The following is a 23,584-nucleotide window of genomic DNA, read 5'->3' as shown; positions in this document are numbered from 1 at the left end:
CAATGAAATCACATTTTGCCAATGACACAATCATTTATTGTCTACGTGTACTATGTGCATTTAAAAACATGTTTTACATTTATGAACATGAATAAGCATAACTAGTATCTGTGTCACCTCAGGCTTGTTTTATGACAAATAAGCAGTGAAACGAAGCACTCCTTGCCACTTACGGGTATTCGCACTGTACAACAAAGAGTGCGTTTGCGAGATGATTCATGACGAACATGTCTTTTCACTTTATATGTTGCTTGTTTAATGAGCATGGCGGTCCAGATATGAAGCAGTCATAATTCATGTTAAAAGAGCACAAAGCAGGCAGGCTGAACTAGTACATATTTTCAACCTTTTTTTTCTTTTCTTCACAAAACATTCTTCAGTGAACATTTCATTATGTTAACAATGCGGACAACAGCAATAGCTACAAGAAGATACAAAAATAGTTGCTTTTTTTTTTCTTCTCAATCAAAATTCCAACAGGTGAGTGCAACTTTGTCAGTACAGTAGTGGTTATAAACTTGACAACAACCCCCCCAAAAAAAGCCACATTTGAAGAAAATTTGGCACTAGATGCAAGTACTGTAGTTGATCAAATTTCCACTGGTGATCTCGCTGGAACAATTTTTTTGTACCCTTTGGAGATGCATGCTTTTAATCGGACACTGACAAACAGGCAAAAGTATCAAGTTTTGATGGAAATGTATTTTTGAAATTCTACCTTGTGGTTTTGTTTGAGTCAGCTAAGTAACAAAAGCTGAGTCGCACAACTTGGCATGTGATTGTAGCTTTAAATTCATACTGCAATTAATGAGGTCGCCCTCTGCTGGCCATAAGGACAATCCTACAGCTTTAAGGCACTTTTCATATTGGCTTTAGATTGTGAAGCTACATCCACGAATTCACACAACCCCCAAAGAAAAACAACAATGTTTCTCACGTGTTTTAACTCTGTCCGTTGTTATTTTTATGTCCATTTTTATGCCGTTCACGCATATTTTGTGGCTGCCTTGGCTGTGTTCACAGGCACACGCAATAAAAATGACCATTTCCTCCATTTTGTTTATCTGGTCCCATTTTTTTTCCTCATAGAAACGGATCATATACTTTAAAGTAGAAGATTGTAAGATAGTCTGGATTATTAAGGCAAATGTTGGAGTCATTAGCAGGTTTTAAGGCACTACCATCTCAGGGGGTGGCCATTTTGTCAATGTCAAGTGAAAATGACATCACAGAATGCCATGTTTAAACTAGTGGGGGTGCATACAGCATATTGTAAAGAACATTTATGTCATGGTTCAATATAAGAGGCTCCTTTTAGTATGTTCTTTACCAGTAAACAAAAAAAAAGCACAGCAACAAAAGGGGGAAGAAAAATAATCAGGCTGAGAACACGAATCTCCAAGATGGCACCAGCATGGACCAATTTGGCACACAACTGCGAGTAAAGTAAACAGTATGTTGTTTTGTTTTTTTTGTCACAATTTTTTTCTTCCACGCTGCGAGTCATTACTGAAATGAGATGATCTTCTCACAACAGAACCATCTAAGCAAGAACGAGTAGTACTTACAGGCCTTGATGTGCTAAGGCAAGAATTACAGTACTGCATGAGTCGTTTTAGATGTGCAAAGAAAATCATGAGCTTCTTTTTTGTTTTTTTTTAACAACCTTCAGGCAAAGTGATACAAATAATTGCATGTGGACTCGTTTCAAAGCGGCTACTGAGCATCACCAACGTTGACGGTAGCGAAGCGATCGGCGGAGACGCTACCGGGATCCTCGTGCTTGGCGGGAACCTCCTCCTGCTCCGAGACCTCTTGCTCCGGACCCCTCGCGGGCAGCCGGGAACTATGCATCATGTGGGCATCCAACATCTCCAGCAGCAGGTCGTACAAAGGCACCATGTTCTTCATTTTCATGCAGTGGAGATGATCCATGCCCTTGTTGCTAAGCATTTGGTGAGGTAAGACGGAAAATTATGGTGAAGCGCAGTATTCCCCCACATATTACATCATCTCAGGCGTCCAATCCCTTACCTGACATGGCGGATATGCGAGAGCAGCATGAGCAGGTGGGCCAGGCGGGTGTACTGCTGCCGGAACGTCAGGCCGGTTTTGGCGATGGCCCACACGAGGGCGTCGGTGACGGCGTCGAGAAGGCGCAGCAGCTTGGAGCGACTCTGCATCTCGTCGCTGCCCTCAGAAGAGACGAGGCACATGTCTGGAAACAAAAGACACGTGTGAGGGGGGGAAGAGCGTTGCAAATGGATGCTTTCTCCATTTGCAAAATCATTCCGAATGGTATGACGCAGTCGCTGGCCCGCATCTTGTGTTGGACTCGCACAGGTGACTCTCGAGTCCGCCACAATAACATCACTGATAAGGTGTGGGGGACTGCTGCTAAAATATAGAGCGCTGGACTATTTGACCTTGATCACTAGACTGCAACAAGTACTAATGTGAACTTTAACTAACAGCGAGACACAATGAATTTAAAAATTTTTTTGGGAACAATTAAAGCAGATCTGACGACAAATGCAACTAACAGAGCACTCAAAATAAAATAATCTTGGTTTAGTCTGTCATTCAAAATTATTTTGTTTTAGATGTTATTTGAAAATGTATTATTCCTTAAAAATAATTTAAAAAAATTTGTTTTTGAATAGGACTAGTGTTTTGCCGATGTTTGCGCGCTGTTCATGCTGTACGCGAATTGGCCACTGAGGGGCAGTGTGGCTCCTCACATTGAGATACAGCGCAGTACACCATTTTAGTTTCTTTAAGGAGTAGAAGAAGAAAACCGCGATCGAGTTTCGTCAATAAAACGTTTTAAACTGTTTTCTTTACAGCAGCGAGATCCGGTCCTCGAGGGCCGCAGTCCTGCAGGTTTTGGATATTTCCTTTCTTCAACGCAGATGTTTCATGATCAGCTCATCAGCAAGCTCTGCAGAAGCCTGATAATGAGCCTGTTAATTGGAATCAACTGCACTTCGAGTAGGGAAATCTATAAAACATGCAGGACTCCGGCCCTCGAGGACCGCAGTTTGCCACCCCTGCTTTACAGCGTAGGAAGAACATATAGATGTGAGTATTGTTGAAATACTTGTCTGTGTACGTTCCTGTAACGTTTGTGTACGATACCCGTCGTTTGGAGGGATTTGGTGCCGCGAGTAGCATGCTAATTTTCGTTAGCGAGCCAATTGACTTTTCCATTGCGAATCAATGACGGATTCCCTCATGCGTTAGCCTTAAGCTAGCTATGTTCGGGTAACAAACAAAACGTGTTTTGTAATTTTAATTCTCTTCGTTTTTATTCGGTTTTGGTTTAGCGACCTTAAACTGGAGTGTAAGAAACGTTTTGAAACCAACATTAGATTCTTTTTGAGGGACATTTCGCTATCTACCAGAACTGTACTCTGTGTGCTCACAGAGGGCAGAATAACTTGAGAAAGTACAAATAGTACTCTTCCTTTTTCACCTGATTTGAACCTGAGTAACGAAGGTTGTATATTGTCTCTCTACAGGTTCAAATCATCTTATTTTTATGTCCACATGGAGAATCTTTTAAGCCCAACATCTGTTTTAGGTCTCTATCAAGTCCTGCGGGAACACTTCTGTCCTTTCAGCAGCTAAACACATCAGAGGGTCTTCAGTCAGTCAGTAGCTACCTACACTGTTCTCAACTTATGTATTTAGAGCGTTTCATCGCACAGGTGTCTACTTTTAGCTCCAAGTTCAAGTGAAAATAGCATCATTTCTAGCACGTTTCGATCAAAGAATATTCAAATCAAAGAATTTTTATGATCATTCACCACCAGGAGGGAACTGGAGTGCTTTTCTATTGAAATACTCCACACGAGCAGCACTGAAAGACATTAAACAGTAACTGCAAAGTGAAAACGGCCCGTTTAATGACTTCTCTGGGCCTGTAAAATAAAATGTTGAAACCACGAATCTCATAAAATGTGACTTTTGATATATCGTTTTCCATAAAAAGTCTTCACTGAAAACTCTTTTTCATTCAGAAGTTCTATAAATGTCTCTGTTTCAAGAGCTGCATTTCATATGATCGAAAATTGACTTTTTATTGTTTGTATACAAATCGTTGGGTCTCGGGCTTGCCTGCCAAGTCGTCAAGGGTAAAATTAAACAGCCACATAAATCTTTTTATGTGCCTGTTTCTGAAAACGTTTCTCGGAGCGAGCTCTTCTGCACTGTTACACAGTGGTGGCTCATTTACATAGGAATCACTCTAGTTTTTTTGCGCCCATGACATGATCGGCTGGGTTGGGCAAAGATTCACTGCCAATCAGTGAGTGAAGAAGGTTAGATAAAAGAGATACATTACAGTTATCCAAACGCCTTCTGTGGTGACAGCATGTACTAGTTAGCACCAAGAACAACATGAGTATACCTAATAATGTAAACAGTATTTCTTAGAGGCTGTACAAGCCAGCAAAATTTTGTACATCGTTCACAATTTTGCCAGTAAAAAAAATCAAATGATCATACAAAACAAATTATAGATGTGATCATAGAGCCACTTACGTACATCTGTAATTTATCATTTACAACAGGAATATTCCCTCATCAAATGAAAATAACTAAGGTAATCCCACTTTTCAAAAAAGGAAATAAACTTTTTGGGAAAAATTGCACGCGATAAGATTAGATTTATAGACAAGTATAAAATTTTAAGTAATAGCTAATATGGACATTAAGGAGTTAACTGAAGAAATTTCCACTGCCATGGATAAAAAAACACATCTTCGCAAGTGTTTTTGTGGATTTACAAAGAGCATTCGACACCTTAGATCACAAAATATTATTGTAAAAATTGTTTAAATATGGTGTGAGGTGTTGCACATCAATGGGTCACTAGTTGTTTAAAAAATAGAAAATATGTTGAATTCAAGAGTAGACAGTCAACACACAGTTATGTAACTTGTGAGGTGCCCGAGGGATTAATTCTGGGTGCAGTACTTTTTCTCCTTTATGTGAATGATATTACAACTGTTTTGAAATTGTTAAAATGTATTTAATGTGCAGATGACACCACCTTGTTTTATGTTGGGGAAAAAATATACATAACGTATTACAAGTAATAGAGAAAGAGTTTCAGAAAATTATGAAGTGGTTCAATGCCAACAGACTGTCCATAAACATTAGTGAAATCAGATTTATGATTTTTAGCTGTAGGAATATTGATGTTGAAGCAACACTGTCTGTGCAAGGTACAGCAATAGAAAGGATTTTTACAGAAACGTGAAATTTGTGTCGTTTGCGGCTGTGGATACAGAGACCACAGTAATCCATTATTTATACAACTAGAAATTTTAAAATTTAATGAATTGGGAGTTTAACCGTCTTAAAATAATGTTAAAAGCCCATCATGAAAGTTTACCAAATTACTTTACAAATTAAATGAAAAAAAAGAGAGAAAGTGAGTATAAATTAAGAGGAACAGATATTTTCTCTAAAAATCTAGAAGAAAAACAAAAAGAACGATATATTTCAACTCAAGGCGTCAGTTTACGGAACAATCTGGATTGGAAAACAAAATCATCCCAGTCTCTCTATCTTCAAAAACCTGACAAAAGCTCAATTACTGAAAAAAATAATAATAAAAATTATATATATATATATATATATATATATATATATATATATAGCACTGTCATTTTACTTTGTGTTGATTATTTTTTGTTGTTGTTGTTGATTAGGGGCAGATAACAAATTTTACTTCTTTCTGTCCCCTTTCATTTCATCATTTTTTTTTTTAAAGGAATGAAATAAATTGAATTGAAAAAAATTGAGTAGCCCTCAACATGGTACATGTTTCTTCATATATAAAATATTCTATATTTTATTTAATAATAAAATTCTATATTATATTTAATAATAAAATAGTGTTCAACAGGGAAAGTAGTGTTTTTATTTACCCAAATATTTTTTAAAATAATTAATAAAAATGAATAATTTTAGAGGTGTAATTAATTTTAATACCATGATATTTTTGCTCATACCGTCAGAATCTAATATCAGCCCATGCCTAGTATGAACACTCCCAATAGAAGAAACCCCCTTCTTCTTTCCAACAAGGTTTCTTTTTTATCTCTTATCTATCTTCAATATGAGCAATTTACCTCCAAGCTTTTTTGTTAATCAGCTCCAGGCAACCCTTACATTGTTCGTCGACTTGGCTGATTTCTCCAAGAGCTCTGTCGAAATGGGCAACGGAAAGAGCCATTCAAATTGGCCCAGATAGATTCATTAAATCCTTTTTTTTTTTTTTTGGGATAGCGGTACATGTGCTCGGCAGAGCTCCGCTAACGCGAATTCATTTTAGTTTCTGACTCACGGCTATTACACAAATGATGGGACATGATGAAAGCTGTGGTTGAGGAGATGGCGCAAAAAACACGAAGCCCTGTGCAGATTTGTTAGTGGGGGGGCAGCTCAAAGGAAAAGACACCAACAAACACATCACACACACAAAACATTCGGCGAGGGCACGGCTGAACACACGTAGCAGCAGCAGTGTGTGTGTGTGTCTGTCTTTGTGTTGACTCACTGGAGTTAAGGAGGATCATGGCCTTGAGGCAGACATACTCCTCCCTCTGCAGCTTGAGTTCTCTCACCCGGGACGTGGCGGCTACGAGCATGTCAAAGATCTCCACAAAGCCCTGGACGCAGCTGCCCTCTTCCCTGCCACACAAACACACAAGCATTGTTATTTCCTCGTAATGAGGATACAAAAAGTAACGTGCAAAACTGAAAAGGAGGATCATCGCGTGAATGCAGAGCTAAGCTAAGCATTCACATTATTAGGATTTCGAGTGAACACTCGTTCCAGGAGGGCTGAACGAGTTTGAAAAATAATCACATTTTTTCCCCTCTCAATATTGTGGTTGTGATTGACTATGCAATTATGTATTTTATTTTTATTTTCTTTAGATAACGCAAGTAGGGCTGTCTGTCATGAGAGCTGCTCAATTATGGAAAAATAGTCACATTTATTTTGGCAATAAATGAAATCGAGATTTTTCAAACAATTATTTTTTGTTAAAAAACAAGAAAATGTTAAAGCATTTAAAAATATTAAAATATAATAATAATAAAAAATGGCAACACTATAATTATGTAAGTTCCTTTTGGACCAAACAGAATTTATATATATATATATATATATATATATATATATATATATATATATATATATATATATATATATATATATATATATATATATATATATATATATATATATATATATATATGTATGTATGTATGTATGTATGTATGTATGTATGTATGTATGTATATGTGTGTGTTTATTTATTTATTTATTTATTTTGCCAAAAACTTGAAGTGCAGTATGATATGATGATCAGTTATTTTTTGGTACAAAACAAGAAAATGTTTCAATGTAAAAAACAAAAAAAAAAAAACAAAAAAAAAAACATCAAATTATTTGAAATACTATAATTATACAAATATTTGGATGAACAAAGTTCATTAAATTATTTTAAAATGTTTAAACAAAAGTGCAAATGTATACATTTAAATAACAAAAAAAATAGTATTAATCTTTTTTTACGATTATGCTGATTTTGTAATTGTGGAGTATAATAATTTAATTTTGATTAATTGCATAGCCCCATCTGTCACTATCAAATCTTTTTAGAATCTATTAATCAAATAATTGGATTTTTTCCAATAAAGTGCATTACAAAACAGATACTGTTTATTTACCAATTATTGCTGTTTATTTGGTATCGTTTAGTGATTTTAAACTGAATTGTGGGATATCACATGAGAGGTATTCAGTTACTGGTGTGGCCATTGTCTTCCAAAATAAAAGCAGATGAATGACTACAGATATGAAGAAAGACTACAGATATCAAAGAATAATTACTGTTAACAGGGTGAAATCCAAGCATTTGGACAATTTTAAGCTAAAAATGTCTCTAAACAATTATTCGATTACTAATAATAGTTGATAGTAATCGATTACTTGACAAATATTTGATTATTTTTGACACCTAAACACAAGCAATCCATTCATCCGTATTACATTCATTTTTTATTTTATTTTTTTTGTGCTGGAATGCTCAATCAGCAGAACTTACAAACAAATCTCTGTTGCCAAACTCAATGATATTGCTTGTAAAACGAATTGAAGCCAATCACAAAATCTCATATCAGTCACCAGATAAACAACATCCTCGAGTGAACAACCAGCAATATAGATATGCATCTACATGATTGATTTTTTCTGTTCACAACCTTCTTCAATGATAACGCTTGGAATCAGAAACCAGACAATTCTATTTCGTGCTCAAGTCATAATAAGAAAAACAAAAATGAATACCTGCTCAGACTGAGGTCGGGTGAGAAGATGAGTTTCCCCGGGTGGTTGACCGACCTCCACATCAGTCCTATCATTAGCACCTCCAGCCAGCAGCACTCCAACAGGTGCACTTGGTCCAGAAGACTCAGCTCCACAAACCCTGAAGGGGTCACAGTGTAGCAATGCTTAGCGCTGACATGTCAAACATCTTATGTAGGCAACTTTTTTCTTTTTTTGTACCTGCCGTTTTCCAGCTACTATGCAACAAGGAGTTTTTACAAACTGATTTTTGGCAACAGGCTAGCTGTGCTAATGATGTCGCTAACTTTGCTAAATGTAAACAAATTAACTCATTATATGGGTTGGCTGTGGATTTATGAAGTTGGCATGTCTGCCATATTGGATGTGGCATTATCTGAGAAGTAAATAAACTGAACTTCATAAAGCAGCAACCTTTGTGCTGATTAGCATGCATATTTAGTTTATTAACTAAACTAGCTTGGTGCATTTTGCCTTGGAAACGGAATGAAAAGAATACAGTAATAAGCGGGGCTGGACTGGCAAAAAAAAAATTGGCCCTGGCATTTTGACTTAGGCCCGGCCCAGCCCGACTCTTGCCTAATGTGTGGTCCTGCCACTGATGTTTATTGATGATGTTTCAGTTTGCTGTCTATATTCGAAATGGCTTAACGGACTGGTTCCTCCAAATTGTGGGCCAGTCTCTTGGGCTAAAATGTATAAAAATAATAATTAAAAAGCACCGCATCGGCCCCAAAAGTTACGGCCCACCGGGCATCTGCCCTGTATGCTATATGGCCAGTCCAGCTCTGATACTAAGATAATTTTTTTTTCAAATTTTTCCAGGATTATCCACCCCCTGTAATTTTTTTCACTGAGAACTAAATATTGAATAGTTATCAGCGTTTTTTTTTGTTTTTTTTAAATAATTATTTGGGTTTGTAAAAATTAGAAAAATAGACAAATTTAAAAATAGACAAATACATTTGATAAAATAATAATAATAATAAAAAATTAATAAAAACAAAAATGTAAAAATTAAAAAAAAAAAAAAAAAACATGCTTATAAAGATGTCAAGCCTCTAGTTGCCAATCCCTGATTGAAAAATATCTATGTTTTGTTTTTGGACAGATCCAGACACACCTACCTGGGATCTTCTTGGCCCAGCTGATCATGTGAACCAGCTCCTTATCAGCGAGGTTAGTCAGAGACATCATGACGTTGGCTTCGGTAACCGGTCTCCTCATATCCTTCATCAGGTAGATCTCGGGCGGCTCCGCCTCCATTATCTGTTGTATTAGCTGCTCCGGGCTCAACGCTGGCGGCTGGAGCTCGCAAACGGCCGCCGGTTCGGTTAGCGCCTTTGCTCCGTGGGTCTTGCTGTGGGAGGACAAACTCACTCGCCGCCTCTGCTGGTTCCGGTAGCTTCCACGCTCCTTGCGCATGCCTGAGCCAGTGGAAGCAAGATTGAAAAAAACAATAAATGAGGAAAAACATTGGCATTGAACATAAATGTAGTGCTCGGTTTGTACTAGCTTATGCTAGCACAGTAACAAAGTATTAACTACTGCAATATTGTGGTTCAATCGATGTTTGCGCTTCTGCTATATCGCCGTATAATTACTGCAATATTTGTGATAATTTTCATTAGCCCGTCTGTGATATTATGCATTATATGTTAGCATTAAGCTATCTGACTTTTGATAGATACATGAAAAAAATATATAAAAATATATTTTTTTATGTAACGCTGTTTATTAAACGGTCACTTGAAACTTCAGAACCTAAAGACATGGTATGGAGTGGTAAACCGAAGACCACCTTCAAAACATGACTCACCGCATTTGGTCATGCCAGCTTCATAGCACTTGCGAAGGCGGCACGCCTGACAGCTCTTACGGCGGTTCTTGTCTATGGTGCACTGATTGGTCGCCGGGCAGATGTAGTCATTGTGGCCTGTATCAAAAACGACAGGTCGAACGTCGAAATGACGTTGAGCAAGGACAAATTTGCGGAAAATCATGACGTAACATTTACTGAGCCTCACCTTGAATGCTCCTCTTGAAGAAGGCCTTACAGCCTTCGCAAGACCAGACGCCGTAATGATAGCCAGAGGCATAGTCCTGGCAAACAGCACAGAAGTGGAGGTCTGCTTTCCCACCCGATGACACCACAACCTCCTCGCTCTCCTGGGAACGCCTGCGCTTGCTAACAAACACACATGTCAGTGGAGATTTATAGTGGTGTATGCAAGACATGCCTCTGTATTAAAGTTCTTTTGGTTAACTAAAACTACCGAAAAAACTAAAATTCAACAAACATTTTCGTTAACGAAATAAAAACGAAAATGCTTTTTAAAAAATGAAAACTAACTGAAACTAACTAGCACACATGTTCTTCGTGTTAGTCTTTGGTAATTAATTCAATGCATGAGTCTTTGGGGATGATTTTAAATGTGATTTTAAGTAGATTTATTTTGATATTAACCGGAATAAGGACGTTTGAAAGTGTGTCACACAGAAGTGACATCATCTAGCAGCATCCAATAGAAAAGCACCTTCAGATGACGTTGCTCCCATGGTGTTTTTTAAATATTGCGCACAAGTAATATGCATAAAAAAAATAATTAAAAAACTAATACTGAAATTAACTAAAACTAAACTAAAACTAAGCATTTATTAAATAACTAAAACTAATTAAAAAAACTAACAGAACCACCCAAAAACTAATTGAAACGAAGTAATTTTAAAAGACAAAATGAAATTAAAACTAACTAAAATGAAAAATTCCCAAACTATAATAACCCTGGTCTGTGTGCCAATTTGGTTATAATAAAAAAAAAATTGTACTAAGAGTCATTTTGTAAACACAAAGTCATCCAGGGTTTCTTTTCTTCCAGAGCTTTATAGCCCATCCAAAATAAATAAATGTGTTACAATATTTATGGATTTGTGGGGACTGGTGACTAGTTGCAATTTGCTCTAATAATTTACCCATGAATTTGAAAAGAAAAATGTACTATTTCCTGTCACCAATGTCCAACATGAAACTAATGTCATCTAGTGGCAAAAAAATACCTCGACGCAAATATCAATCAACACAAATGTATCAATCTTTTATACTCCTCCATCCATCCATCCATCGATCTTCTTCCGCTTATCCGGGGTCGGGTCGCGCGGGCAGCAGCTTCAGGAGGGAAACCCAGACTTCCCTCTCCCCAGCCACTTCAACCAGCTCCTCCGGTGGGATCCCGAGGCGTTCCCAGGCCAACCGAGAGACATAGTCTCTCCAGCGTGTCCTGGGTCGTCCCCGGGGCCTCCCGCCAGTGGGACATGCCCGGAACACCTCCCCAGGGAGGCGTCCAGGAGGCATCCGAACCAGATGCACGAGCCACCTCAGCTGGCTCCTCTCAACGCGGAGGAGCAGCGGCTCGACTCTGAGTCCCTCCCGGATGACCGAGCTTCTCACCCTCTCTAAGGGAGAGCCCGGACACCCTGCGGAGGAAACTCATTTCGGCCGCTTGTATCCGGGATCTCGTTCTTTCGGTCACGACTAACAGCTCGTGACCATAGGTAAGGGCTGGAACGTAGATCGACCGGTAAATCGAGAGCTTTGCCTTTTGGCTCAGCTCTTTCTTTACCACGACGGACCGATACAGAGTCCGCATCACTGCAGACGCTGCACCGATCCGCCTGTCGATCTCCCGCTCCATCCTACCCTCACTCGTGAACAAGACCTCAAGATACTTGAACTCCTCCACTTGGGGCAGGATCTCATCCCCGACCTGAAGACGACACTCCACCCTTTTCCGACTGAGGACCATGGTCTCGGATTTGGAGGTGCTGATCCTCATCCCAGCCGCTTCACACTCGGCTGCGAACCGCTCCAGTGAGAGCTGGAGGCCCCGGCTTGATGAAGCCAACAGCACCATATCATCTGCAAAGAGCAGAGATGCAATGCTGAGGCCACCAAACCGGAACCCCTCCACGCCTCGGCTGCGCCTAGAAATTCTGTCCATAAAAGTTATGAACATAATCGGTGACAAAGGGCAACCTTGCGGAGTCCAACCCTCACCGGAAACGAATCCGACTTACTGCCGGCAATGGGGACCAAACTCTGGCAACGGTCGTACAGGGACCGAACAGCCCGTATCAAGGGGCCCGGCACCCCGTACTCCCGAAGCACCCCCCACAGAACTCACCGAGGGACATGGTCGAACGCCTTCTCCAAATCCACAAAACACATGTGGACTGGTTGAGCGAACTCCCACGCACCGTCGAGGATCCTGCGGAGGGTGTAGAGCTGGTCCACTGTTCCACGGCCAGGACGAAAACCACACTGCTCCTCCTGAATCCGAGATTCGACCTCCCGACGGACCCTCCTCTCCAGCACCCCTGAATAGACCTTACCAGGGAGGCTGAGGAGTGTGATCCCTCTGTAGTTGGAACACACCCTCCGGTCCCCCTTCTTAAAAAGGGGGACCACCACCCCGGTCTGCCAATCCAGAGGCACTGTCCCCGATGTCCACGCGATGTTGGAGAGGCGTGTCAACCACGACAGCCCCACAACATCCAGAGTCTTTAGGAACTCCGGGCGGATCTCATCCACCCCCGGGGCCCTGCCACCGAGGAGCTTTCCAACCACCTCAGTGACTTCGACCCCAGAGATAGGAGAGCCCACCCCAGAGTCCCCAGACTCTGCTTCCTCAAAAGGAGACGTGTTGGTGGAATTGAGGAGGTCTTCGAAGTATTCCCCCCACCGCTTCACGACGTCCTGAGTCGAGGTCAGCAGCACCCATCGCCACTATACACAGTGTTAATGGTGCACTGCTTTCCTCTCCCGAGACGCCGGATGGTGGACCAGAATTTCCTCGAAGCCGTCCGGAAGTCGTTTTCCATGGCCTCACCGAACTCCTCCCATGTCCGAGTTTTTGCCTCAGCAACCGCCGAAGCCGCGTTCCGCTTGGCCATCCGGTACCCGTCAGCTGCCTCCGGAGTCCGACAGGCCAAAAAGGCCCGATAGGACTCCTTCTTCAGCTTGACGGCATCCCTTACCGCTGGTGTCCACCAGCGGGTTCGAAGATTGCCACCGCGACAGGCACCGACCACCTTACGGCCACAGCTCCGATCGGCCGCCTCAACAATGGAGGCGCGGAACATGGCCCATTCGGACTCAATGTCCCCCGCCTCCCCCGAGACAAGGGAGAAGCTCTGCCGGAGGTGGGCATTGAAACTCTTTCTGACAGGGGATTCCGCCAGACTTTCCCAGCAAACCCTCACAATACGTTTGGGTCTGCCAGGTCGGACCGGCATCTTCCCCCACCATCGGAGCCAACACACCACCAGGTGGTGATCAGTTGACAGCTCCGCCCCTCTCTTCACCCGAGTGTCCAAAACATGCGGCCGCAAATCCGATGACACGACTACAAAGTCGATCATCGAACTGCGGCCGAGGGTGTCCTGGTGCCAAGTGCACATATGGACACCCTTATGCTTGAACATGGTGTTCGTTATGGACAAACCGTGACGAGCACAGAAGTCCAATAACAGAACACCGCTTGGGTTCCGATCAGGGGGGCCGTTCCTCCCAATCACGCCCCTCCAGGTCTCACTGTCATTCCCCACGTGAGCGTTGAAGTCCCCCAGCAGGACGAGGGAGTCCCCAGAGGGAGCGCTCTCCAGCACACCCTCCAAGGACTCCAAAAAGGGTGGGTACTCTGAGCTGCTGTTTGGTGCATATGCACAAACAACAGTCAGGACCCGTCCCCCCACCCGAAGGCGGAGGGAGGCTACCCTCTCGTCCACCGGGGTAAACCCCAACGTACAGGCGCCGAGCCGGGGGGCAATAAGTATGCCCACACCTGCTCTGCGCCTCACACCTTGGGCAACTCCAGAGTGGAAGAGAGTCCAACCCCTCTCAAGAGGACTGGTACCAGAGCCCAAGCTGTGTGTGGAGGCGAGTCCGACTATGTCTAGTCGGAACTTCTCGGCCTCGCACACCAGCTCGGGCTCCTTCTCTGCCAGAGAGGTGACATTCCATGTCCCAAGAGCCAGCTTCTGTAGCCGGGGGTCGGTCCGCCAAGGTCTCCTCCCTTGGTTGCCACCCAGCCTGCACTGCACCCGACCCCTTTGGCCCCACCCACCGGTGGTGAGCCCGTGGGAAGGGGGACCCACGTTGCCTCTTCGGGCTGTGCCCGGCCGGGCCCCATGGGTGCAGCCCCGGCCACCAGGCGCTCGCCAGCGAGCCCTGCCTCCAGGCCTGGCTCCAGAGGGGGGCCCCGGTGACCCGCGTCCGGGCGAGGGAAACGCGTCTCCAAAGTTCGTTTTCGTCATAAGGGTCTTCTGAGCCGTGCTTAGTCTGGCCCCTCACCTAGGACCTGTTTGCCATGGGTGACCCTGCCAGGGGCATAAAGCCCCAGACAACAAAGCTCCTAGGATCATTGGGACACTCAAACCCCTCCACCACGTTAAGGTGCCGGCTCACGGAGGGGCTTTTATACTCCTATTAACTGTTAATTTACTCTAATAATTTACTCTGAATTTGAAAAGAAAAGTGTACTATTTCCTGTCACCAATGTCCAACATGAAACTAGTGCCATCTAGTGGCAGAAAATTACCTCAACACAAATATATTGCTCAATCTGTTATACTCCTATTAACTGTATCCTTTTAACATCAAATAACTTTATGAATTACATAAAAATTACAAATTTTATTTGGAACCGATATTCAAAATATCCGCCTTGGATCAATAAAGATCGAGAAAGTGACATTGGGTCCTACCTGTTAGTCAACTCACAGGCCCCTGGCGACAGCTCCGCCCACGGACTCTGGACAGGCTGGCTCTGCTGTGGGCGTGCCTGCGAGGGGTGCAGCGGTCCGGGCGGGCCCATGTGGCCGTGGCTGGGCCAGAATAAGGAGGGCCTGAGGGACTGGTTCACGGGTGAGCAGTCGGAAAGTCCCGGCCCGGTGTAGAAGATAGTTGGACTGTAGAAAGGGATGGCGGTAAAGTCATGGCCGAGGTCGGTGTAAGGGGAGGGGATACAGATGGGGTGGCTGGTTTCGAGGGACAGACCCGGGGAGGAGGCGTTGTGGATGGGGGACAGGACGCGACAGCCCACTCGACTGGAGTCCACCTCCTGGAGCTGGAGGAGGGGCTGACTGGCCATCGCAACTATGAGGATGTCTCTCGAAGGTTCTAAGTCCTACATCATCCATGTAGGATAAATACGGGTTTTCTACAATATGTTGTCTTTTTTTCCCCCTACTGTATCAGATCAAATCCCTTTGATAATTGGTTACTGTGACCTGGTTTGTCTTAACTACATTCACTGTGAAGTTCCAGTGTTAGGATGCATCCTATACATTGTGAAGATATTGAGAAGCTTGCGTTGATATTCCAAAATATCCGGGAAGTTAGAGGAGATGTATCTGGTCTATCATTAGAGCGGCCAAGAAGATTCACTGAGGAAACCAGGACATCCCTGCAAGGCAAACAAATGATTTGTTAAAGATGAGAGCAGAACATAATGACTGACGTCCATGGATGGACTGCCCAAAAAAAAAAAAAAAAAACAGATTATGCAAGACGGCCGTCCAGCTCTGATGATGCCGCATCAAAGGTGACCTTTTGGATATCTCCCAAATGGACAAGCTAAGACACTTTATAACTTTTCTCTCAGTGCCCTCGTGGACTGTAAACATACTGTAAACAATATTTGCACATGCTGTCAAATATCAACTGCACATTTCTCAATGTCTTACCATTGTTGACTACATGCGGTACAAAACTGCACCTTATTTGTTTAACTCCACTCCAGCTCTGACCTTTCCTTGTGCATCAGGTTTTTCTTTGTTAAATAAATCCTTTTCTTGGCTTTAATGTGAGGAGGAACTTGAAAGTAAGAAAATGGATTCCAAAGTGTAACCACTTTGTTTTTTACAGTGAATAAGACGATAAACCACCGTTCCATTTTCCATTAAATACACCCAACACTTTGAGTTCTCTCAATGAAAACGGAGACAGTCTGCGGGCCAGATTTAATGGGGTCCTCCTTGGCCTCCTTTACAACTTCTCATGGAAATTGGTTGTTTTTCCAAATACACCAAATAGTACATACAAACGCCCCAAACTGATTCTGCTGTACTTTGCAGAGTTTTTCCAGTATTATCTCCCATCATTTTGCTTACTGCCTTAGTTTCTCTCAATGCAATTATAAGCATTGACGTGGGTGACCTGACAGAATTCTAGTGGGTCAAATAGTGGAGCCTAGAGTACAAAGTAAACATGGTGAAGCTGCATTTAGCTGTTATGCCGCACATTTTTTTTTTTTAAATCATTGAGTCATTTTTTTTCCAAGTAATTTTATTTATTTGGTTTTATATGTTTAAAAAATGTTTTAGTCTTATTAACTCATTTTCTCCCAGTCATTTTCAGAAGCAATCCCTTTCGCTCCCAGCTGTTTTACTGGATTTTGACTGATTTGGCAAGGCCCACAGAATATTGTGTTCTATTGCTAGAAAAACATGGAACCTATCAAAAGAAAGATTATTGTATCTTCTTTCATCTGGAAAAAAAAGTATATTTCTATCTGTTTCCGTTTTGCAGCAATCAGCATTAGAATATAGCTAAGTTTAATCAATTTTCACAAATCTATTTTCAACATGGCCCTGGTTGATCTCCTTTGCTCTCCTGCCACCTGCTAGCCGTTTGTGTAATAACTGCCATTTCTTCAAACGTTCTTTGCAGTTGAGAAGCTGCATCAAAGCCTTCTAGCATTTAAAAAAACAAAAAACAAAAACAAAAACGTATAAATACGTCTTTGGGACACACTATATTTAAAAAAAGAAAAGAATTAATGTTACTATTAGGAGCTGTCATGTTCACGTCATATAAAAAAAAAAAACTTGTAATAGAGCACTTTGTCTATTCAAATGAGACAAATCCATTTCATAGCCACATGCAATCTTGGCAAAGTTACGGTTGCTAAAGGTCAAAAAACATCGAGGCCACCCTCTGTGCCATTTGTGCTCTGAAAATCTCCAATGTGCCTGCTATTTTGCATAATTTACTGGCAGGGTGTGCAAATGTCGTTAGCCAGAACAGGAAATATAATTAATAATGTACTTTGACATGCACGTGTTAGATCAATACAGCAACAAGCAGATCCCAGGAAAGCAAAGGACATGTCCGTTTGCTTTTACAACATCTGATACAGCAAACCCAGCAGAGTTAATCATTCCTGGGTGGCAGCTGTCTCATCTTCACTCCCAGTTGGAGAACATTCTTTGCTCCTTTTTGGCATGGCTTTCATTTATTGTCAGCGTCTTCGACACGAGTCAAGGTTAACCATGTACTAAAGGAGTGATCCATCTATTTGAACTTCACACCATGTTGGTATCAACATTTGGTCAAATGTTTGTATCTATTATCCATTGACGTTGGGATTCGACAGGCGCGCGTTCCCAGATCGCGGTGACCCTGTGAAGTGATCACTGATTAGTAGTAAGGAACACTTAGTCAAAATCAAACACATTTTAACCTCACTCGAGTTTTGGTGCCAAGTGCAACTGCAAATTGTTGTTTTTGTTTGGATTTCTAACAATAATCTCTGACGTTTGAACAGAACTGCGCTGAGAAGGACCTTATGTACCTGAACTTTTTTCTTCTTTTTTTTTTTTTACCTTTGACCAGGGGCGTGTTGGCTAACAGGAAATTCAGGAAAACTCACGGGCTGTGCACGAGTTAAGGAGCTGCAGCAGAAGTAAGGTTTTTATCCGCCACCCATCTACTTGTATTGCTTTAGTTTTGCTAGCTAGCTAGTTGTGCTGGACTAGAAGTGCGCAACTCGCCGACCTCCATCACTCAAGTCAACCATATTTATAGAGTACTTTAAAACAACCTGTGTTCTGAAGATGGAACCCAGGGGCAGCAGCAGGGTTTTTCCTGTGTACAAAATTCAGAGGCGGCCACCTCCACCTAATTTGTTTGCCACCTCCAGCCTGAGCCACTGATATCTCTTAACACAGCGCTCCAGCTGTGTTGATTGAGCTCGGCAGAAACGCATTTTAACTGCAGTTGCAGTGTTGCGCCATTATGGAGGCGCTATATCAACAGCAGTGCAGACAAGAAAGACAAGAAGCAACAACCGAAGAAGAAACGGCTTTTTTTTTGTTGCTTTTTTTAAACTTTAATGTACTGAAGAAGAAACAGTTGCACACGCCCGTTTCCTGGTTGCGAGGCAGAGGTGGCGCACTCCAGCCATCACCATTAAAAAAAAAAATAACAAAAAAACATGATAGTGTTTTACAACAACGCTGAACTATATTTACAGTAGGGATGTAATGATAAGGGCAATATCGTGATATCGTGATATTAAAACTGGCACAATATCGTCGTCGTCATGTTCACAATATTTAAAAGGAACACATCTGTTAAAAAGGTCAGGTTGATTTTCATTTGTGCAGTTCTAGCACCCTCTAGTGGATAGTTTATTAGTGAAATTTAATTTTCATTACGGATGTTTTGGCCTTCTAGGTTTAAAATCTATGGTAATTGTCAGATGATGGGGAACCTAATTTGCTTGTGAAGCGATCAATGTGTGCTTGCATTAGCAAGTAAGTGCCTCAATATTGTTATTAGAGATTGTAGGTGGTTTATATGCATTGCTGTTATGTACAAAAGCACAATATTGTCCTTTTTTTTGGTATGAGCTTTTTTTTTTTTTTTTTTTTTACAATATTGTGATCTATTTTTTAAATATCGCTAACCATATCGTGATAATATCGTATCATGATGTTTGGATATCGTTACATCCCTAATTTACAGTGGATGAAATTGTAATCGTTGTAGTTAAAAAAATTGTAAAAATGAATGGTACCTTTGTCTTCATATAATTTATAATTTCTAGGCCCTGATTGTAAAATGGCTGCAGGAGGGCGGCCCATAATGGTATCTGTCACCGCCGTGAGTACTGATACCATAAAATAAGACTGGTATTGGCACCGATAACGATACCTGGTATCAGTAGTCACCCATCATAATCAGGATGATACCACTTCTGCCTCAATTTGAACCAGGAAAAACCCTGAGCAGAAAGAATAAAAATAGCAGAGGCCCTAGAATTGAACCCTGTGGAACACCATACGTTCCATGTGAATTCATATTGTACATATCCTTCCAACCACTTTCTTTTTAAAAAAAATAATTTTTAAACCCTGTTAAAACTTAACTATTGTATCAATGTCAATATAGACATAACATTCTTCACAAAAAAAAAAAGAGAAAGCAGGGAGGGAATGAGAGTTTTACTTTTTACAGTCAGACATAGGGGTGTTAAAAAAAATCGATTCGGCGATATATCGCGATACTACATCGCGCGATTCTCGAATCGATTCAATAATCGGCAGAATCGATTTTTTTTTTTTTTTTTTTTTTTTTTTTTTAGGATTCACACCTTGAGCATGGAAGAATGTTATATGAACGGAACATTAAGCCTTAATATTTTATTTTAATGCTGTTCAAACATGAAACAAATTACAACCTCTATAAGACTGAAATTTCAGATAAATAAATAATACATTTTCATATAAATCTTACACTCTACAAGCTTACTGATTAGTATTTTCTAAATTTGAATGAAAAAAAAATCGCAACAATCGACTTATAAATTCGTATCGGGATTAATCGGTATCGAATCGAATCGTGACCTGTGAATCGTGATACGAATCGAATCGTCAGGTACTAGGCAATTCACACCCCTAGTCAGACATCAAGCTGCTATTATATTTTATGTATTGTGTTAATTGTTCATGATTATTCCATTTCTAACATACATTCAGTGTTGTTACTTCCATTTCTGTACTGGTGTGAAGCTGTTTACGTGGGGTTTTAGACTTGTGTACTTATACATACATGTAAAAGTGATATCTGATACGTGAGTCACATGCAAGTCCAAAAAAGAGTCAACAAAGGTTACAGCTTAACACTCTCACACTACGCTTTTACAGGTTACCACCTTATAACTGTTCATTTTTTCATTGAGTGCTACTGAATCATGCGCTCAAAACAGAAGTCAGCACATCAAATGTGCCGTGTACTGTAAACAAGGATAGTGGTAAAAAAAACAGACTAACATGACTGTGCCTATCTCTTGCACAAATGATCGTACGTGAACTGTTTCAAAAGCGCAAAGAAAACGCTTTTCATTTCATGTAAGCGCATCCTTTAAAAGAATCCTTCATATGACCGATTCTGTGTTAGTTTTTAGTTCATTGACTCACCCAACATTTATTTTGAAAATGGTCCAATTGTGGCAACCAGACAGAAGTGAGTCCAATACAGTGCGTTGACTGGAGGTGACCTTTACCTCAGTCACCTTGGAGTTTATCAAGTCTCGCCAGAAACTAGGATAGACCGATCTGTTTTTTTGTCAGAGCTGATACCGATGCCGATTATTCTGAGGCTAAGCCAATATAACTGAAATTTGATCCTTTCACTAATCTTTGTTTTCAGTTCAAATAAAAATCAAAACAGTGCCGAAAGTTGCTTCTGATGCAGTGCCAACATAATAAAACAACATTTTTGATTGATCTCTTATCGACCAATAATCAAAATAAATAAATAGAAATACCAAAATATTGGCGCCAATAATCTTACCGGACGATGATCGGTCTATCTAGTTCACTAGTCTAACCAACGTGAGTATGATTCACCAGAAGCAATTACAGTAACTAACTCGACGATGCTTTTTTCACTCCGATTGTGCGCAAACTATACAAAAAAACGACACTGTCTTGTTCCATTAAGTTTGCAATAAACTGAAAGTGTGCATCCAACTAAGTGACTACTAAATCAGATGAGTCACGCGAAGAGAACAACATAAAAAAAATAAATAAAAAAAACATGGTGGGACTGTGCTTCTTAAATTGCCATTTGGGGGTAAACGCAGATGTGGATGGTTTACCCGCCCTTGTTGGAAGCTTTAGCCTTGACTTTAAAGTTGCCTCCCCTTTTGTCAAATATGTGTGTGTAGGGAGGGGTACTACGTTGCTTCAATGGTAATAAAAAAGCTAATGGCTAAAGCAGCAAGTTTACTCCACCACTCTTCTAAATGAATGGCGCTCATTCAAAAGTTTTTTTTTTTAATTAAAAATAATAAATCAATCTTGAGCACCTGTAAGATACATTAGTTACATTTAGAAATATTTAAATACGCATACACTCCCACTGTGTGCGCAAAAGGTCAGACTAGAGCAAATCAAGTCCAACTATAAATGACACAACTTTTCCCAGCCTTTAAAGACAAGTCCCTGCTTTGCTTTGAACACAAAAAGCTCAAGGTCGCTGCCATTTCCCATCCATCCCTCCCAAATAAAACCTCCCTGCCTCCTTAATATCGCGGATATGAAACGGCTGTGCACCGAGAAGCTGCACCTTCCTCACTTAAGGAGTGTGAGGTGGGCCGTGCCAGCCGGTGGGAGTCAATAGTGGGGGATTTTAATCAAGAGAGTAACCACCCACTTGATGAACCTCAACCTGGTATTGTTTTGTTCATATTTTTGTCATCTAATTGTAGGTGTGACTTTTAACATTTACATTCTACCTCCACAGCTGTAAAGATGCAACAACACAACAACAACAACAAATCCATTCAAAATATATGCATTAAGATGCTTTTATTTTGAAATCTCTTTATTAGAGATGGTTGCTTTCAATTTGATGACGAGTCATTCTACTTCGCTACTAATACTACAAATTACACTGATAATTATTTACTGTAATAAAGTGCAGCCAACTGGGAGTTTAGTGCAGGCTAAGAAATAACATTTTACATTTGTATCAGATGAGCTGTCAGTCCATCGCATAACATTTAGACAAATTTCCTGCGCATAAATCATTTAGTCACTGTTTTGTAAAAGGAAAAAACAAAAAAAACAAGCGGTCAATAAATTGAAAATTTGCATGCATCACGACAGTTCCAACTAGAAGAACAAAAATAAAAATAATTATCTCCCCTGCGTGCTTGAGTGATAGCAGACTGTTGTTTACACACGACGATAAGTGCTTGTTGAAATGTTCTCATAAGGCTTGTTTAAATTCTATGACCCCACACTCCTTCCGATCGGGTTATTATTACACTCGAGGAGGACGGTTCAACGTTAATATAAGGCACTCCTTGTGTTGAGAGGACTTATTAAGGTTATAAAAAATAAATAAAACACGTCATAAAATGTGATCTGTTCTCTTGCACGACTACTATCTGTCACCTGTTTAACCGACGAGTCAATTCAGAGGCGTTCAAGTGAAATCGGATTAAGCACGCACGCAGCCGTAGGCCCTTCCACTTGTTGATTGAGCACAAAATGTTATTGACATGCGCCGGCTTTAATCAAACCTTCGACCCTGCCTGGTGCCCTTGCTGGCAACAACAATAATGGACATGAAAAAAATTAGAAATCAAAAGAACAACACTCACCTCCGCTGCCAGATGCGGCAGCCGCACAAAGTTGTCGCGGCACGGCGTGGCCCCGACAAGTCACTCGGCGATGTCTCAAGTGTGGCATAAAAGTAACCAGTGGACCGACTTCGCCGAAAGATTGCGTTGAAAACGAGCAAGTGGTGAATCCAGCTCCGAACCAGGGCGACCTACTGGAACCTGGTCAAGCTCAGCAGAGTAAATTGCGCAAGATCCGGTTAGTCCCTCCAAAATAAAATTATCCCGTCGCTTTTGATTTGTGAAGTGGTCGTTTTGTCATCAACGAATAAACAATATCTTGCTCACTGCCCATGTTAGAATTGGGTATTGTTTTTTTGTGAATTCATTTTGCACATTTAAAAAAAAGAACCCATACCAAAAGTCTGTTTAACTTATTTTCTTAAGGTTTCTTTGTTGGTATCCCAGTGCAAGATGATTCATTTTGAAGTCCACAGATTAAAATACAATTAAAAAGTATGCTGCTGCTAAAAAACAAACAAACAAACAAACAAACAAACAAACAAAAAACGCATTCGGTCTTCCATTGCCATGTTTGGATGCTTTTTGTCAAATCACTTATATCAAACTCAAGGCTTGGGGGCCAAATATGGGGCCCGTCAAAGCAAATAATGTGTTTCATCTTTCATGATCCTTGCTAAAATCTGGAAAAATTTCAAATTGTTTAAATTGTTATGTGTAATAAATAAGGTTGAGATTTTGCAAGATTTTTTTTCTTACC

The 23,584-nt window shown here is 40.9% G+C and overlaps 1 protein-coding gene across 2 annotated transcripts; it reads right to left on the bottom strand.

Moving 5' to 3' along the window:
* Nucleotides 1–13: 13 nt before the first annotated feature.
* Nucleotides 14–23,035, bottom strand: esr2a (estrogen receptor 2a). Of its 2 annotated transcripts, XM_077510358.1 has the most exons (10): nt 22,846–23,035; nt 15,444–15,852; nt 15,152–15,355; nt 10,417–10,577; nt 10,209–10,325; nt 9,517–9,816; nt 8,372–8,510; nt 6,572–6,705; nt 2,035–2,218; nt 14–1,945 (listed from the first exon to the last, which is right to left on the bottom strand). In XM_077510358.1, the coding sequence occupies exons 2-10, from the start codon at nt 15,584–15,586 to the stop codon at nt 1,717–1,719; spliced, it is 1,611 nt and encodes a 536-aa protein (XP_077366484.1). In that variant the 5' UTR covers nt 15,587–15,852; nt 22,846–23,035; the 3' UTR covers nt 14–1,716. The 2 variants fall into 2 exon arrangements, with proteins under 2 accessions (XP_077366484.1, XP_077366483.1); XM_077510357.1 differs by having other exon boundaries at nt 15,152–15,852.
* Nucleotides 23,036–23,584: the final 549 nt, after the last annotated feature.

Source organism: Festucalex cinctus, chromosome 21 (genome assembly GCF_051991245.1).
Source record: "Festucalex cinctus isolate MCC-2025b chromosome 21, RoL_Fcin_1.0, whole genome shotgun sequence".
NCBI lineage: Eukaryota > Metazoa > Chordata > Actinopteri > Syngnathiformes > Syngnathidae > Festucalex > Festucalex cinctus.
The sequence above is the reverse complement of the archived record's forward strand: the minus strand, read 5'-3'. Positions and strand labels throughout refer to the sequence as shown.